At 42.0% G+C, this 17,442-nt stretch overlaps 1 protein-coding gene across 13 annotated transcripts in view; it reads left to right on the top strand.

The window, feature by feature from the left end:
• The window catches only part of Fn1 (fibronectin 1), a 68,798-nt gene that overhangs the window by 20,707 nt on the left and 30,649 nt on the right, over nucleotides 1-17,442 (top strand). For 12 of the 13 annotated variants that reach the window (XM_027397165.2, XM_027397160.2, XM_027397162.2 and 9 more), the window contains exons 14-23: nucleotides 2,261-2,438; nucleotides 2,636-2,812; nucleotides 3,271-3,399; nucleotides 3,605-3,694; nucleotides 4,435-4,629; nucleotides 5,912-6,184; nucleotides 8,022-8,288; nucleotides 13,164-13,258; nucleotides 14,496-14,664; nucleotides 15,399-15,485. In XM_027397165.2, the coding sequence (XP_027252966.1) occupies nucleotides 2,261-2,438; nucleotides 2,636-2,812; nucleotides 3,271-3,399; nucleotides 3,605-3,694; nucleotides 4,435-4,629; nucleotides 5,912-6,184; nucleotides 8,022-8,288; nucleotides 13,164-13,258; nucleotides 14,496-14,664; nucleotides 15,399-15,485 (1,660 nt within the window). Of the gene's footprint in view, nucleotides 1-2,260; nucleotides 2,439-2,635; nucleotides 2,813-3,270; nucleotides 3,400-3,604; nucleotides 3,695-3,891; nucleotides 4,023-4,434; nucleotides 4,630-5,911; nucleotides 6,185-8,021; nucleotides 8,289-13,163; nucleotides 13,259-14,495; nucleotides 14,665-15,398; nucleotides 15,486-17,442 lie in introns of those variants that run through there. The other variant, XM_027397168.2, reaches the window with a different exon arrangement.

The raw sequence follows: 17,442 nt of genomic DNA, 5'->3' as shown, positions 1-17,442 counted from the left end.
TATATTTTCTTGGTGTCTAGCAAATCTGTGGTCAGTCAAATCAGCGTGTCAATTTCAGGTTCTTTTTGATGTCCGGGAGAAATTAGGTCTTTGTGTTAGAAACATCTTAGAAGTCATAATGCTTACAACTATTCTCATCCAACGTGGAAAGAAAATTTGAGATTTTGGTATGCTTTGTAACGCCATTAAAGGTTAAGATTGCATTTTCAAATTATTCCCAGAGTTTGAAAACCAGCTGAATGAATGTCATTCTTTTGACTCAAGTCAACTGGATTTTGGTCCTCTGAAGTTATTAGACAGAAGGGAATGAAGCAATGAGAGAAAGAAGGTGCAGGGAAGGGATTGGAATTGTTTTCTGAAAGGAAATGAACCCTAGAGTTTTCTAGCCATCTAGATGCCAAAACCATACTAAGGAGGTTATTAGTCTATTAAACTTTGATGTCTCTTTTCCTCTCAGACATGCCCTCTCCAAAGTTCCTGACATAATTTGAAAAACACTATTTTAGAAAGGAGAAAAATATGCTTTCTAAAATCAAATCTGTCCAAGTGTCAATAATCCAAGACAACAAAAACCATTTGACTTATGACATTAACTCATGCAGTTGAATTTAAACTGTTTGGGACAATCCATGCTGTTGAGGTCATTCTTTTTCTTCACTTGCAGTGTGGTGCTCATAGTTTTGGGTAGTCAGCCACCAACTTAACATCTGGCAATGTCAATCAATCAGTGACTTTTTTTTTCTTCTTCAGAATCTCTCTTCTTTTTACTTTATCTCATTTTTATTTATTTTGAACTTAACTCTGAAGTGTTTTGCAAAACCACTATAAAAGGGACATTTACAGATAGGTACGAAATACATATTGTGTTGAAACATCTTCACATTTGATTCAAGTCTTTGAGTATTTTTTTTGTTTGGGTTTTGCTGTGTTTTCTTTTGAGACATGTCTCAGAAGGCCAAGAGTTGTTTCATATTCCTTATATAGCTGAAGGTCTTGAACTGCTTCTACCTGTGAAGTGCTTGGTGTGGTTCATTTTCCTCTCTTTATGTGGTGCTAGAGGTTGAACTCGGGCCTTTGACCATAACAGGCAAGCACTCTATCAACTGAGCCACACCCATGGGTCTCTTTGAAACTTTAACAAAGAATTCCTGTTGTTTTGTTTTGTTTTTATGTCGGCAGTCTGAGAGTTCACATTTCTGATATTTTCTTCTTATGGCCAAGAACGCTTACACTGTATAAAAGTTTTTTGCTAATTTTTAAACTAACATAATGGCTAATTCCATTTCTTTCATCATATTTGAGCTGAAACTTAAATTTAAAGAGTACTTGGATCACTTTCATTTATCTTCAAAACATAAATTGGCACTAGAACATTTGAAGTATATCCAAACTTGATTGGATTGCATTTTTAAAAAAAATCTCTGGGCATTAAACATGTATTTGATATTTAAACCGCTTTAGAATATTTACACTTAAAAGGCCTTCTTGTTTGAAGTCCGGGTGTTTTTTTTTTCTCCACACAATCTATTGCAATGAGTTTTGCGGTCCATGACATATTAATGAATCTGGACAGGATATAAGAATGTAAACCGGAGGGAAAGATTAAATAAACTGAATTATATCCTTCTGCAGTCTTTCCCAAAGTTGGCTAACCGCTCTTGATGGATTGTTCATTTCTAAGGATGAGTCACACAACCAGACACGTTGAATCTTGTTTGTGATGGCCCCAGGATCTGAGTCAAGGCAATATTATGCTTCCCAGTGTCTGTAAAACAAGAAACTTGAACTGTATCCCACCAAGTTGAAAGATAGAGTGTGTGGCCTTTTCTTACTTCAGAGAGAAATGGGTCTCAGCTTACTGGGAAAGTTGTGAGAGGCTGAATTGAGGATGCTGGGATTAAATTAATCCAATAATTGACCATTGGGAAGGTATTCAGCACCTCAACCAAGGAACTCTGAACAACATTATTTAACTGTTTCTCCACCTGTAAAGTGGGAGCAGTGATGCTGATCACTTCTGTCAGGGAGATGAAGATTAGTGGGAGAAACAAGCAAAACACCCTGGCCGCATAATAAGCTACTTGGCCTAGTAATTAATTAACATCACAAACTCAGCAGAGGCCCCTCTGAATTGTGTTTCCCACCATTTTCTTCCAAAATGGGGCTCCAAGCTATAACCTTCTTTAAAGGTTACTGACCACTAGCTGGGAATGTTTATCATCGCCCACACTTGTGCCATCTGTTCTTTTTAAATTGTCAGAAAACCTCTGTGGGCCGCTGGAAGGAAGCCACCATTCCAGGCCACCTCAATTCCTATACCATCAAAGGCCTGACCCCAGGTGTGGTCTATGAGGGTCAGCTCATCAGCATCCAGCAGTACGGGCACAGAGAAGTGACACGCTTTGACTTCACCACCAGTGCCGGCACACCTGTGACCAGTATGTATTCAATATCATTGGGGCTGTGCCATCCTTGGGGCTGTGTCCATTGTTCAGGCAGGAACTCAGCACAGAAAGTTCTCTCTTGCTCAGCTGCATCCTTTTATAGCACCTACATTTCCCTTTTAACATCCTCCGAGCCCAGAGAGGGTAAGCATTCTAGATAATCAAACTGGCTTGCATTCCCCTTTCCCTAGGCAACACGGTGACAGGAGAGACTGCGCCCTTTTCTCCCGTTGTGGCCACTTCTGAGTCTATAACTGAAATCACAGCCAGCAGCTTTGTGGTCTCGTGGGTCTCAGCTTCCGACACTCTGTCGGGATTCCTCGTGGAGTATGAGCTGAGCGAAGAGGGAGGCAAGCCACAGTACCTTGGTGAGTAGAATGTGTGACTGACTCAGTACAGGTTGATAGATACTTGGCTGGGGAGAATTTTGGTCTCTGGAACTACTCCACAGTTCAAACTGAGGACACTCCCCAACATTAAAGCAAGTAGGGCGTGGTCCTCTCTGACCAGGTCAGGATTCCCTGAGCACCTCACTTGTCTCTGGTGCTATTTATTCTTCATTTGTCCTCATAAGGGACCAGAATGAGACCTGCAGCTAGCAATGTTGCCAAGGCATAGTTACCATCTTGTATGCTTTTAAAATATCCCAGTGATCAGGGAGGTTATTAAAAATTATACATCTTTAGGGGGAGAAATAGAAAACGAAAGAACATGCATTGGAAACTGCACGTATACCTCCTAGTCTTTCACCCTATGAATATAGAGTTCTTAAAAGCCACAGAAGGTGGGTTTGCTCTGGCCACTAACCCCTCCCTTTATTTCAAAGATCTTCCAAGCACAGCCACTTCTGTGAACATCCCTGACCTGCTCCCAGGCAGGAAGTACATCGTCAATGTCTATCAGATATCCGAAGAGGGAAAGCAGAGCTTGATCCTGTCTACATCCCAGACGACAGGTATGTGTGCACTAAACCATGTCAAAGACTCTTTTGGTGTGGGGTATGGTGGGTGATATGATACATGTGTAATCCCAGGTTTGGGAGGCTGAGGCTGTTCCAGGCTAGTGTACATTACAGGACACTAAAAACAACTTTTTAAAGTTTTTTTTTTTCTATAAAGCATGGGCTTATAGCAATACTGACTGAATTCTTTTTCTGTCAGCACCTGATGCCCCTCCGGACCCTACTGTGGACCAGGTTGATGACACTTCGATTGTCGTTCGCTGGAGCAGGCCCCAGGCACCCATCACAGGTCATCTTTGGCTTCCGTGTTTACTCCGATATATAGATGGTGGAAGGAGAAAATTCTGACTCCATCGGCATCACCTTTAAATCTCCCATTTACGTGGTTAGAAGTGTTTGTGTGTGCGTGTGTGCGTGTGTGTGTGTGTGTGTGTGTGTGTACATCAGGAGATTATGTATCTAGAAATTTCTGTCCTAACCCTGCAGGGTACAGAATCGTGTATTCACCATCAGTAGAAGGCAGTAGCACAAAACTTCAAATCTTCCAGGGTTACTTCATTATGAACTGTTTTCCCTCAAACCCCCAACACATACCCATATGACCGGTGAAGCCAGCCCTGTGGCTCACTGAAGCAGTTTCCAAGGCTTGAAGAGGTAGACTGTTCTGCAAACGTCGTGTTCACTGCTGAGTTGCTGCTTTGCCTTCATCAGTGAAGGTCCCAAAAGGTGCAGCCGGTGCTCAGGCTGGGTCATTAGTTGCCTCCCCTTCCACAGCTCCAAGAAGAGAAATCGGTGTGCTATCTCACCTTGTGGCTTCACTAATTGGCATTTATTAAGCATCTCTGTCTTCAAGGATATTTATTGTTAAAGAATTTGTATCACTGTTCTTATCTCTGCTCATCAGTCACTGTCTTAGGGAATGATAACCCTGAAAGAATCGTGCAGAGGGCCATTACAAAGGAGAGACGTATTGTTAAGCTGTGGCTTCAGGAGATCATGTATCTAGAAACTTCTGTCCTAACCCTGCAGGGTACAGAATCGTCTATTCACCATCAGTAGAAGGCAGTAGCACAGAACTCAACCTTCCTGAAACCGCCAACTCCGTCACCCTCAGTGACCTACAGCCCGGTGTGCAGTACAACATCACCATCTATGCTGTGGAGGATAACCAAGAGAGCGCGCCTGTGTTCATCCAGCAAGAGACTACTGGCACCCCACGATCTGGTAACTTCAAAACCCCACCTCTCCTGCTGTCTAACCTTTTAGGACAGCAGCTCTAACCTTCCAGGGGATTACATTCATTCCCTTAGCCTCCAGGGTGAGGTTCTACCTGAGTGGGGGTGTGTGGACTTGGAAGCTTCCAGTAACCCAACCGCGATAAAGCCCAAACACAGGCATCTTGTCATCTTCAGAGAGCTCTCAGTTCCCATGTTGTGGAACTGGAGCTATTTGTTTATTAATCATCTTTTCTGGTGTCCTTAACCACCATGGTAGTACCACGAGGCGACCATTTCTCTCTTTGTCCTCCTGTCTCCCTCTGGCCCTCGCCCACTTCATTCCTCTCCTTCTGCCCTCATCCATTCCTCACACAACTGTAGGTGAGGCCTATACAGATGTAAAATAAGAGGCATATTACCCTCAGGCCAGGTAAAGTTACAGCCTGGTGTTAATTAACAATACAATAGTGGGCTGGCCAGTGCTGACAGCCAGAACCTGGGACCCCACATCATGGGTCCCCCACACCAGGGAGGACTGAGGTGCAAGTCACATGAGTGACAGGTCCCATGTGTTCTCTGGCAGCAGTTTTCCCATCACCTTAATCAGCAGTTCTCAACCTTCCTACAGCTGTGACCCTTTAAGACAGTTACTCATGTTGTGGTGACCCCCAACATAAAATTCTTGTCGTTGCTATTTCATAACTAATTTTGCTGCTGTTATGAATCATAAATATTTGTGTTTTCTGGTGGTCTTAGGTGACCCTGTGAAAGGGTTGCTCCACCTCAAAGGGGTCGGTCGCTACCTACTGGTTGAGTACCACTGACCTAAATACTGAAATGTCAACACGAGGAAGGAACTTATCAAAGACAACTGTTAAGTTTTCTGGTTAAAAACTGGCAACGCCTCAACTTATGTTTCCTAAGACACCTAAGAACTCTTCTTAATCTGTTCTCTTAACTACCATAAAGTGAGCCAATTAAACACTGATTTTTCTTTAGGTGTCTTAAAGTGAAGGCATTTTTATTTTTGTGTATTTATTTCAACTTCTTGCTTTTATGCTGTAAACTAATGCCTATCTATAGACACTAGATAAAGATTCTAACAGCAGCTAGACTAATCATGAATATCAACACACAAAATAAGTCTGTTTTTTGATTAAGAGGACAAACCCAGGATTGGCCAGGAATGAACGGATGTAAGAAATGCCTCAGTTGTTCATGGCATTGACTTTCAGCAACAACTGACAGTGAGAATTTTGAATGACACATTTATCTCTCTTGTCTACTAGATAAAGTTCCCCCTCCCAAGGACCTCCAGTTCGTGGAAGTGACGGATGTGAAAGTCACCATCATGTGGACACCTCCTGATAGTCCAGTGACTGGCTACCGTGTTGATGTCCTCCCTGTCAACCTGCCTGGGGAACACGGGCAGAGGCTGCCTGTCAACAGGAACACCTTCGCCGAAATCACCGGGCTGACCCCCGGGGTCACATACCACTTCAATGTCTATGCTGTGAACCAAGGCCGGGAAAGCAAGCCTCTGACTGCGCAGCAGACCACCAGTACGTCCTGTTCCTTCCTGTCTGTCTTTTTTCCCCACCTCCAAGCTCTACACCCTCAGTTCTACTGTGAAACTCTACAACATGCTACTCACTCCCCGGTTACAACATGCTACTCACTCCCAGGTTCACAGCTTAGCAGTAATGAAATGTCCAGCTGGAAGGAATGAAACTAGGGTCCTGGGGATGCTAACTCCAACATGCATTCTACTTCCTATGCCTGCCACATCCAACATGCATGCCACATCTAACAGGCACACCACTTCCTGTATTCACACCACTTCCCATATTCACACCACTTCCCACATGTACACCACTTCCCACTTGCCGTATTCACACCACTTCCCATATTCACACCACTTCCCACTTGCCATATTCACACCACTTCCCACATGCACACCACTTCCCACATGCACACCACTTCCTGTATTCACACCACCTCCCAAGTGCACACCACTTCCCATATTCACACCACTTCCCAAGCACATACAGCTGGAATGTATGAAGGAGAGCATTTACGAGAGTTAGGAAAGGTTTTCTTTGCTAATGGAGACATGGAAGTGCAATTTCAGTGTCTCTCCGTCTTCCTTCTTCTCTCCCTTCCCTCTCTCCTTCCTTCCTTTCCCTCTCTTCCTCCCTTCTTCCTGTTCTTCCTCCCCCGTGTCTCTTTTTTCCTTGGTGCTGGGAATCAAAAGTGTTCACCACTGTAGTACACCCCTAGCCCTTAAGTGCATTTTTATTTTGGTTGTGTAATTAGATAACTCAATATCAAAGTTAAAGTGAAGCCTCTGAACACTTTGGGAATTTGAGAAGAGCAGTTGCCAGGCAGGGGTGGGAATTTGAGAAGAGCAGTTGCCAGGCAGGGGTGTGGCTCGGTGGTATAATGTGTGCCTGGCGTGTGTGAGGCCCTGGGATCTATCTCTAGTACTGAAGTGAGTTGATGACTTAAATAATAAATCCTAAGCATGTCCTGATAGTGGGCACCAAGTTATCTGCTCAGGTTCTTCACCAGCCAAATCTTATTAGGTCTTAAGCCTTTGTTGAAATGTGTAAAGGAAAATGTCACTTCTCTTGGCTATGGGAAGAAACTTAAGGTCATTTTCAGCCCTGTGTCTAGGAAGTGACAAAAGTGTCTCTAAACTGCCTTTTGGATTCCAAAGCTCTTGCTCTGGTATTACACTCAACTGTCCCTGGAAAGTTCCTAAAAGATGTTTTAACTTCCCATGGGAAACCCAGTTACCATCCTCCAAAAGAAAAGTGACAATCCATGTGATTCTTTCTGGTGGTAAAAGTGCCCCACCGTCCCACCCTGAGACTGGGGTCCTGCATATCTGTTTTAGTTGTTGCAATCAGGTCACTGAGAGGGTTTTTATTTCTCTGGCAGAGGATTAGCGTATTGCCTACAGTAGGTACCAAACTTGGAGTCTGTTGGACTCACCCTCCCTTAAACTTTCTGGTGCAAAGCAAATTGTGGGGTTTGCAAAGTGTTTGTTTTGCTTTAAAACAAAACAAAACAAAAACTGTCACTATAGTGTAGCTATAATTTCCAAGGGTGGTGAGTAAATCTTGCTGGGGAAAATAGCCTTTCCGAAGATGTCAGACCAGTGAAAAAGGTCAACAAATTCTCATAACTGACAGAGTTTTGGCAAAATTCCACATCACCCCTGAGTTCCCAAGAGCCTCAGTTTCCAGGGATGTGACTCTGACTCCAGTGTCAACCTTGAGAAGTGAAAACATGGAATATTTAATAAAGATTTCAGCATGATAATTATTATCTAAACATTTCTTGACACATTTCTTGTTTTTTTGTTTGTTTGTTTGTTTTGTTTTGTTTTTCCAGAACTCGATGCACCCACCAACCTCCAGTTTGTCAATGAAAGTGACAGAACGGTTCTGGTGACCTGGATCCCACCTCGGGCCCGGATAGCAGGTTACCGACTGACAGTGGGTCTGACTCGCGGAGGCCAGCCCAAGCAGTACAATGTGGGACCCTCAGCCTCCAAGTATCCCCTAAGAAATCTGCAGCCTGGGTCTGAGTACACAGTGACCCTGGTGGCTGTGAAAGGCAATCAACAGAGCCCCAAAGCCACTGGAGTCTTTACTACCCGTAAGTTGAAATTCAAATGCCTTTCTTTGGTGAAGCTGCATGTTCTTAACTATATTGACTTTTTCCATCCTTCCACTCTTTAAAAGTTCGTTTAAAAAGCATAGTGCATCATTTATAGCATCATTTATAGCAGTGCCACTGAAAGTGTACCCCAGTCTGCTATAAAGTACACAGCTTTGTCAGAATAAGCCTTTGCTCTGGCTGATTTTTTTTTTTTTTTTTTTTTTTTTTTTTTTTTTTTGGTTTTTCGAGACAGGGTTTCTCTGTGTACTTTGGAGCCTATCCTGGCACTCGCTCTGGAGACCAGGCTGGCCTCGAACTCACAGAGATCCCACCTGCCTCTGCCTCCTGAGTGCTGGGATTAAAGGCGTGTGCCACCAACACCCGGCCTGATAAAGGTTTTTGAAGCAAGATTTTCTTGCTGAAGGAAGCAGTGTGTGAATTTGCAGGTTTATGGCTCCGTGGATAAAGTGCAAGCTGCTTACATGTGAGGACCTCAGTTTGGTTCCCCAGCATAGACGTAAAAAGCCAGGTTCAGTGGTGCATATTTGCAATCCTAGCAATGGGAAACAGAGAGAAGAGGACCTGGAGAGGTGTACAGACAGTCTTGCTAGTAGGTAACTCCAGGGTCTCAAAATCTACACAGTGGAAACCAGGTGTGGTGGCACATGCCTTACATCTGAGCACTTGGGATGCAAAGGCAGGTTGATCTCTGTGAGTTCCAAGCAACCTGGTGTACATACCGAGTTCCACGACAGTCAGGACTTCGTAGAGAGACGCTGTGTTAAACACACACACACACACACACACACACACACACACACACGCATACACGGTAGAGACTGAGAGAGTAAGTTTCTTGATGCTGACCTGTGACATCCTCACAGACTTCATGGACATGTAGACCACACATACATGCATACACACAAAAAAGAAAATACTGACTAAATACTAGCAGACAGAATGTAATCAGGGTATAATCATTGTGTTATTCTGAATATCAAATGATAGTCATGGATGTAAACAAAAATACCCAGGGATTGAACGAACATCAGCAAATAGAATGAGAGGTTAAGCAAATCTTTTTTTTTGAGATTCTGGACTGCTGCAGGCTGCAGAACTTCACAGAGCTGAGACCCGGCTTTCTTCCTCTTCCCTAAACTGTTAATTCCACAGAGAGGAAAAAAATATAAGAATTTTTGGCCCTGGCTATCCTTTTACTCAACATTTTAGAGGAAATGGCCTTAAGTCTCTTATTTAGCCACATCCCAATAAAGGCCTGTATTCACAAGCTGTTTTTCTACTAAATATACCTCATTTACATGACAAAGAATTATGAGGCCGTTTCTTTCTAAACACTTGCTTGTTATTTTCTACTTGACATTTTGAGTTATGGGAGCACCTCACACAAGCATGCTTTTGGCCTTTATTGCTGTGGACCCCTAGTTCTCAGCTTCCCAGGAGCTTTCAACAAGTCTTCTTTGGTTTTAAAACATGGCTTTTCAAAAGCATTAAGATGTAATCTAAGCCAGGCGTGGTGGCACACACCTTTAACCCCAGCATTCAGTAAGTAGATGCAGGAGGATCTCTGTGAGTTCAAGACCAGCCTGGTCTACATTAGCGAGATCCAGAAAAGTCAGGACTATGTAAAGAGACCCTGACCCAAATAAATAAATAAATAAATAAATAAATAAATAAATAAATAAATAAACAAGAAAAAGTTAGTTTGTAAATTACTCTGGAATTTCTCAAAAAAGATTCCATCAACTGTCCCCCACAGAAATCTATAGTTTACCACAAACTGGCTTGCGTGTATATTGGTGTGAAGGCTTTTTCCTATGACTTTTTTCCTTTGACAGGCAAATGAATTCTGCTTATAGTTTTCTAGAGAATTCATTTTAAATTGTTGCTATTTTATGCTGCCCGGTTTTGAGACAGTCAGTCTAAGGTCTACTCTCATGAAGTTAATGTCTGGTTTTCTTGCAAATACCCATTTTTTAAAAAGATGTCCTTCATGTGAATCAGTCTGGAGGTGTCAGTGCACATAGCCTCTCAAAAGATGGCTTCTGGGTGTAATAATAGTGAAGTTTGTATTTGCTGAAGATTAATTAACATACTTAATTAATGTACTTAACACAATGTACTTTCCCAAAACTCCTGAGTAAATAAGTAATTGAATGATAGATGGTACAAAAAACAAACAAACAAACAAACAAAATCCCAGCTCACCTAGGTTCAGCAGGGCCTATGAATTTTAGTAAATCTGAATTTTGGAAACAACTTTTCTGAATTCTGAATATAAATAGAGAAAATGTGATACATTTACACAATGGAGTACTACTCAGCAGAGAAAAACAATGGAATCTTGAACTTTGCAGGGAAATATGTTAAATTCTTAAGAACAATCATGAGACAAGTGGGGAGAATAAGCTATTTCTGGGGAGAATAACCCAGCCTTCTCCTGTATTTAGGGCATATTTTTATTTTTCAAGGGCCAGATTGTTCCTCACCTGACAATCCCTGCCAAAACCCGTAATTCATACTTACAGGCTCATCCTTTGTTTTACATCAGTTTGTGGGTTTGTGGTTTAGTGGTTTTCCTATAATGATCTGCTTGGGCAAGAGAGTATCATCTCAAACCTGGGAAGATTTAGCTGCCTGGCTCTAGCAATAGAAAATACCTAGTTCAGGTGAAAGAAATTGACTGCTGAATTGATTTTGTTTGTTTTCTTTGGTTTGCTTTTTTGTTTTTCCAGACAGGGTTTCTCTGTATAGTCCTGGCTGTTTTGGAACTTGCTTTGTAGACCAGGCTGGCCTTGAACTCAGAGATCTGTCTGTCTGCCTTTGCTTCCGGAGTGCTGGGGAGGGATTATTCATTCTATATTGTTTCTTGTGGGCAGTTACAAATGGTCACCCAGGACTGGCTCTGGCTTTTTTGAAAAGTTGGCAGCAGGCAATCAGTGTATGATTTCAGGTCACCAACTCAAATGACCACAAATGCCATCAAAATAACGTACTTTGAGCCACCTACTATCACAGTAGGTATTAAGCGCAATATCCAGTTCAATCACTACAGCGGTCTCTCCGTAAGTCGGTGCATACACATTTGACTTTTACGTCCACATTACATCTTTATAAAATAAAAATTAAAAATGAGGGCTGGAGAGACGGCTCCGGGGTTAAGAGCACTGACTGTTCTTCCAGAGGTTCTGAGTTCAATTCCCAGCAACCACATGGTGGCTCACAACCATCTGTAATGTGATCTTGTGCCCTCTTCTGGCATGCACTGTATACATGATAAATAAATACATAAATCTTTAAAAAAAAATTTAAAAAGTAAAAAAAAAAAATTGAAAATGAGAAAATAAATCCAAACTGAGAAGATAAACATGGAAGAATTATAATATTGGACCTGAATTCTCATGACATACAAAAAATATAGAGCAGAGTAGAGTGAAAGCTGAAAACAGTCCCATCATGTTTGGGGCTGGGCGTGCAGTAGAGTTGGAAGGGTACTTGCCTTCCTGGGTTTCATCTCCAGCACTTACTTACACGCAGTGTGGTGCACAACCCAGATTACAGGTAAGTCGGGGGAGGAAGGGGTCACCCACCACTGCATACAAAGTTTGAGGCTAGCCTGAGCTACATGAGACCCTGACTAAACAAAGAGAAAGAAAGGAAGAAAGAAAGGAAGAAAGAAGAAATTAATCCTTGTTTGTATAACCAGCCATTCGTAATATGTAAATGCATTCTGTGGGGTTTATTCCAGTAGGAAAAGAATTTGCCTGGAAAAAAAAAAAAACGAAGAAAGAGTAAAAGGAGATATTAAAACACTTAACGAATACCTTTGAATTTAACAACTCAGATATCCAAATTTATAATCAAACCTGAAAGGGATTGGGAATGTTTATCTTAATTCTGTGTACACACTTCTCTTAAGTTATTATTTTTTAAAATAGCTGGGCCTTCGTGGTGCTCATTTTTAATCAAGAGGCAGGTGCATGCAGATCTTTGTGTGTTTGAGACTAGCCTGGTCTACAGAGAGACTTCCAGGACGACCAGGGCTATAAAGAGAAACTCTTGTCTCAACAAAAACAAAATAATGTATAAATGGGGGGGTGCGTTTGGGTAAAACCTTATCTCCTGCCCAGGCATTCTAAAAAGTTAGTATTGTCACTAAGAAATTGATGGTGTTGTTGGGATACTAAGAGAATACCAAACATACTTTCATTATAATTCCTGCTTCTGGTTGTTAGATACCAAATGCCTGTAGATTATTATTCTGAATGATCCAACACATGTTTGAGGGATGGATCTTTAGAAGTTGTAGTGTGTCTAAATAGTGTCAGGATTTCTAATTGCATCTAAAAGTGATTTTCTACTATTGTGAAATAATTCAGCACGAAGCTACCCTTAGATTACACCTGTCATTTCATCTTTGTTCGTAAGGATAAAGAAAGAAAATGACTACTAGTTTGCAGTGAGCAGTTGCATATTTTATAAGGGATTTGATGCTGATGAAAAGACAGGAGATCTTAAAAACCAAGAAATGGAAAGGGACTTACTTTGAGGTCACCTTGCCCCTTGTTTTACTCACGTGTGAATGACAGGTCCTTGCCAGAAATTCAAGCCCCAGCCCGATGTTGGACCTGCAGAATCACCACTCCTTTGTCACCAGGTCCTGGGTGGCTTGGTGCCACACGTTAGTGATTATGAAGCAATGATGTTAACCATCTCAGTTAATGAAGGAACCCGGGCCACATTCTCTGTCTACTTGCTGGTTAGACCAAAGCTGGTTAAAATGCTTGTTAATCTACAGCCCTGGCCAACACCTATGAGCCTATGGTTTTGAACCTCATGTTGGTTATGTTACAGTGCAGCCCATGAGCTCCATTCCACCTTACAATACCGAGGTGACGGAGACTACCATCGTGATCACCTGGACCCCCGCTCCAAGAATTGGCTTCAAGGTGAGTCACAGATGTCATGAGATAGCCCAAGATACCTTTCCATGCTACTGCCTATGGGAAAACAGCCACAGCCACATTCTGGAGATTTGGGTTTTCTTAAGCCCTATGATTATACTCCAGGGCCTTGTGAGAGCAAAGCCTGGCCGCAAAGAGGTTTTTTTGTTTTGGGGGGTTATTTGTCTGTTTTGCAAAGGAAGAAAGCCATTAGCATGGAACTGTAGTGCTTGTTGTTATGTTTTGTTTTCTGTCCTTTCCCCCAGGGAACTCCATTTTAAAAATAAAAATATAGAAAACTTCATTTGATGTGTTGCTCTAAATGGGTATCAAGAAGCTTACGAAAGCCAATTTGAGGAGACCAATTAAAAGAGTCACTTCAAAATCACATTTTTATCCAATCAGTTTCCTTTCAACATGTTCAAAGCCCCATGGGTGAATTTCTTAATAGGAGTTAAAATTGAGGTCTTCGTCTTAGCTATCTGGAGTCATGTTCTTTAAAGTAATGATATCAGGGAAGTGATGAATACAAATGAATATGTTTTAAAGAATCCCATCCTTTGGCATTCAAAGGATGAAAAAATAAATGTTTATTATGCCTGGGAATCAAAGCCTGATAGTTTAAAAGGAAGGGAAAAAAAGCAGATCAAAGGTCACTTCATTTTTTAGTATGCAAATAGCCATATTGATGACTGCACTACTCAAACAGAGGAGCTCTTTACGAAGACTGCCAATGCTCCTTCTTAGTTCCCCTTAATAATGTCACTCAGCATTTTAGAAGCCACAGAGACCATGAAGAATTTCTCTTGAGTTGAATACTGTTTGATAATATTACCTGGGCTTTTGAAGTTATGAACACACTTCATGGGAGTGTGTTTTTCATTTCCAAGTGTCAGAGTGGCTGGTGGTAACTAGAAAGTTAACTGAGTGTGAGTAACTCATTAAAGACAGAGCCTAGGGGATTTCTTCCTTGCGTACTGCTGGTATGTACCAGAAGGTTCTTTGTCAAACAGCTGTAATGACATCTCTTTGGAACTTCCTATTATAAATGATCCTAGTGCCAAAGGAAGACACTCTCCAGTTAATTGCAGAATAACTGAAGTGAGCCCCCAACATATTACCCATCCAGTAAAAAGCACAGTGTGGATTTTTAAAGGAGTTCTCACTTTGTTCATGTATATGCAACCTCTTGGAAGTTCTGCAATATTCATCCTTCATGTTGATTTTGCTTTCCTCCATCTAGCTGGGTGTACGACCAAGCCAGGGAGGCGAAGCACCCCGAGAAGTGACTTCAGAGTCCGGAAGCATCGTTGTGTCTGGCTTGACTCCAGGCGTAGAATATACTTACACCATCCAGGTCCTGAGAGATGGCCAAGAGAAGGATGCACCAATTGTCAACAGAGTAGTGACACGTAAGAAGAGCTTTCCTTTTTCTTCTAATTTTGAAACTATTTAAAAAGACTAGCAAACCCAGGCATGCCTTTAATCCTGGTGCTTGGGAGGTGAAGAAGGAGGATCAAGAGTTCAAGGCCAGCCTCATCCACACCAAAAGTTGAAGGCCAAAGAGCTGGTTGTCATAATACACACCTCTAATCCCAGCAGTTTGGGAGGCAGAAAGAGGCAGAAATCAGAGAGTTTGAGGCTAGCCTGGTCTATATAGCAAGTTGTAGGCCAACCAGGGCTTCACAGTGAGGGCCTGTGTCAAACAAAGGAAACAAATTCCTCTAATTCTTCTAATACTAGTGTCGGAGCTTGCTTATTTGAACAGAACAAGGGGAAGTGTGCATCCCCTATTTAAATCATGAGTGTCTTTGGAATTTGATGTAGCCAGTTTAGCTGGTGTCATGTAGTCCACAGCATTGGAAGTGTCCCTTCCATTTCCAAAGTCTTCTGAACAGGCAAAATGAAGCAATTTCAGTAGTGGTATTATAGTATTAATCTTAAAAAACAGTCTTGTATCAGAGGGTCACGGATGACTGTGGTTTTATACTGTACTTTCTAAATTTGTAATGTTACTAAAGGGAAGGGATAAAAGAGAGGGAAAAAAATGAAGGAGAGAAGGAGCAAGAGAGGGCATTAAAAGAAACATTTCACAAACCAAATGCTTTGTATTCACTTTAACTTTTAAATTTTCTTCTCTATGTAGCCTTGTCTCCACCAACAAACTTACACCTGGAGACAAACCCTGACACTGGAGTGCTTACAGTCTCCTGGGAGAGGAGCGTCACCCCAGGTGAGCGTCTAGGGGATCTGAGGGCACAGGCATATGAACTCTCTAAGACAGATTCCATTCAGAGAAAAAGAGAAACCAGCTTCTCAGCTCTCCATGAGTGATACAGCAGCTCATGAAACACAGGGTGCTCACGACATGTGAAACATGCTCACATATTTTCTTAAGTCACAGAAATGAGAGCAATCAAGTGCTAGGCTGTGGGAGAAAAGACAAATGTTTACACTGCAGAGAATTATGAGGACTGGATGGAACCAAGATTTTGTGCAACGCATTACAGGTTGGAGAGATGGCTCAGCGGTTGGGAGCACTGGCTCCTGGGTTCAATTCCCAGCACCCACATGGCAGCTCACAACTGTCTGTAATTCCAGTTCCAGGAGATCTGACACCCTCACACAGACATACATGTAGGGAAAACACTAATGCACAAAAAATAAGTAATTAAAAAGAAACCAAACAAATGACTAAAATCATACATAGCACATAATTTCTCTGGTGTGAGTTAACATAAATCATAGACTATTCGCTGGAGTTTGACAAATCCCTTGGTATCTGGATGAGGCTGGCTCCAGGATTCCCAGTATTTTGAAATTTGCAGCTGCTCAGCCTATTACATAAAATGGCATTTTGCTTGCATATAACCTAAACATTGTTCCTGTACTACTTATAGCCTAATATGCTGCCAGTGCTGTGGAAGTAGTTGTCCTATTGGATTATTTAGGGAACAATAACAAAAAAGTGTATGCACAGCACAGACCCAAATTATTTTCAGATGTTTTTATCCATGCCAGTTCCGTACACAAATGTGTAACCTATGGATATGTGATTAACTGCACTACAAAATGTGAGAGAGGCGGGCTGGAGAGAAGACTCAGGTGTGCAGTAGCACTTGCTGTGCAAGCATGAGGACACGAGTTCATCCCAAGCACCTACATAGAAAGCTGGGCATGGCTGCATGAGTACCTGCAGTCCCTTTGTTGTGGGGAAAGGAGAGGAGTAGTAAGCAAGAAGATTACTGGGGTTTGCTGACTGCCAGCCTGGCTCCAGGTTCAGTGAGAGACCCTGACTCAATGGAATAAGGTGGAGAGAGGGATAGCAAATGAAGCTGCAAGTGGGTTCACACACACTGAAATGTATTTAGGGCTGGTGAGACGGTTTAGTGGGTAAAGGTTCTGGTTGCCAAGTCTGAGTTGATCCCTAGGACACACGTGATAGAAGGGAGGAAATGACTCCTGAAAGTTGTCCTGTGACCTACACAGGCAGGTCATTGCACATGTACGCCAGTGCACAGGCACACAAAACAAATGCAATGATTCATGTACACACTCTACATAGATAAATGTCATTTTGTAAAGGGGAGGGGGTCAGATAGAACTCATCAGGGTCAGTGGCTTGTTTCCAAGCCTTACTGAGGTCAATCCCTGGGGCCCATGAAGTAGAACTAGAGAACTGCCAGACAAATGCCATGGGGATGTACAGCATGCCCGGGCGCATGCACACACAGACTAAATAATTGTAACAAAAATAAACAGAATTGATAGTAACAAAAAGTATTTACAAAATTATAAGATTATAAAGTATAACATTATTCAGGGAGCATAATGCACCACAAGAATGTTAACTTAGGGCTGGAGAGACAGCTCAGAAGTTAAGAGCACTGGTTGCTCTTCCAGAGGTCCTGAGTTCAATTCCCAGCAACCACATGGTGGCTCACAAACCATCTGTGATGAGATCTGGTGCCCTCTTCTGGCTTGCAAGGATACATGCAGACAGAAAACTGTGTACATGAAAAAAGAATATTAACTTACATATAATTCTATGATTAAATAATGAGCATGGGTGAGACAGTTGCTGAGACAACATGATGCTCATTATTGAGAACATTCTCAATTAGAGCAAACTAATCAGAGCTATTGGAGAAATATATTTAGTTTATTATTTAACGCTTTTTAATTTTACT

This window comes from Cricetulus griseus, chromosome 2 (genome assembly GCF_003668045.3).
Source record: "Cricetulus griseus strain 17A/GY chromosome 2, alternate assembly CriGri-PICRH-1.0, whole genome shotgun sequence".
NCBI classification, from domain to species: domain Eukaryota; kingdom Metazoa; phylum Chordata; class Mammalia; order Rodentia; family Cricetidae; genus Cricetulus; species Cricetulus griseus.
This window is presented reverse-complemented; position numbering and strand designations above follow the sequence as displayed.